At 49.4% G+C, this 1,247-nt stretch overlaps 1 protein-coding gene across 1 annotated transcript; it reads right to left on the reverse strand.

Annotated features, from left to right (window-relative positions):
- Positions 1 to 493: 493 nt before the first annotated feature.
- On the reverse strand, positions 494 to 1,054 carry LOC113980453 (olfactory receptor 14J1-like; the record flags this gene model as incomplete). Its single annotated transcript, XM_027707665.1, has 1 exon — positions 494 to 1,054. A coding segment is annotated over exon 1 (561 nt), but the record flags the coding sequence as incomplete, so codon positions are not given.
- Between the last annotated feature and the right edge of the window lie 193 nt (positions 1,055 to 1,247).

The raw sequence follows: 1,247 nt of genomic DNA on the forward strand, positions 1-1,247 counted from the left end.
CAGCAGGACTGTGCCCAAGCTGCCAGAGCACTCAGGTCTTACACCCACAGCAGGGCTGGGAAGGACAGTGTGGAGTTGGAAAGAGCAGATGTGGAAAGAGCAAGTGCCCTTGTCCCAGGCTGTGCTGCTGTGCTGGGAGTCTCTTCCCTCCAGCTCTGCACACAGGCACTGCCCCTGCAGCTCCAGAGAAGGGCTGAGGAAGCATCTTGGACACTCAGGTCAGGGCAGGGAACTTTATTCTACTCAAATGTACAGAGAAGAAACCTTATGAAAGTCTTTGGATTAGAGAAGAATGGTAGATATCGATGTAGAAATCCCATGAGCAATGCCATTGATTTGTGGATAACATTAGAAAAGTAGAAAAAGGATAAGGAAATGCACTGATGATAAAAGGGACATATAGGAGAAAAAAGGCTTAGACTGCAATGAGTTACATTCAGAATGTTCTGCAGAAGAAAAGACACACTTTATTTTTGCCTATAAATGTAGCTACCAGTTTCCTCAGGGAGTCTGTCAGTTCATGATTCCTCAGGCTGTAGATGAGGGGGTTCAGTGATGGAGGCACCACCGAATAAAGAACTGAGAGGGCAAGATCCAGGGAAGAGGAGGAGATGGAAGGGTGCTTCAGGTTGGAAAATGCTGCAGTGCTGATAAATAGGGAGACCACGGCCAGGTGAGGGAGGCACGTGGAAAAGGCTTTGTGCCGTCCCTGCTCAGAGGGGATCCTCAGCACAGCCCTGAAGATCTGCACATAGGAGAACACAATGAAAATGAAACAACCAAAACAAAAAGAAGCACTAACCCCAACGATTCCCAGTTCCCTGATGTAGGAGTGTGAGCAGGAGAGCTTGAGGATGTGTGGGATTTCACAGAAGAACTGACCCAGGGCATTGCCCTGGCACAGGGGCAGGGAAAATGTATTGGCTGTGTGCAGCAGAGCACTGAGAAATCCAGTGGCCCAGGCAGCTGCTGCCATGTGGGCACAAGCTCTGCTGCCCAGGAGTGTCCCGTAGTGCAGGGGTTTGCAGATGGCAACGTAGCGGTCGTAGCACATGATGGTGAGAAAACTCTGCTCCAAGAAAGAAGACAAGCAGAAAGACCTGTTGATACGGTTTGAAGCTGGCTCCCTGCCAAGTCTCCAAACCTTACCACCAGAAGTCCCCCCCCCCAACAAAAAAAAAACCTCAGGGAGAAGAGGGAGAAAAAACTAAGAAAAACCCGAAAATGAGAGAGAGGACAACCAAACT

Source organism: Neopelma chrysocephalum, unplaced genomic scaffold, assembly GCF_003984885.1.
Source record: "Neopelma chrysocephalum unplaced genomic scaffold, ASM398488v2 Primary Assembly neopelma1_94236, whole genome shotgun sequence".
Classification (NCBI taxonomy): domain Eukaryota; kingdom Metazoa; phylum Chordata; class Aves; order Passeriformes; family Pipridae; genus Neopelma; species Neopelma chrysocephalum.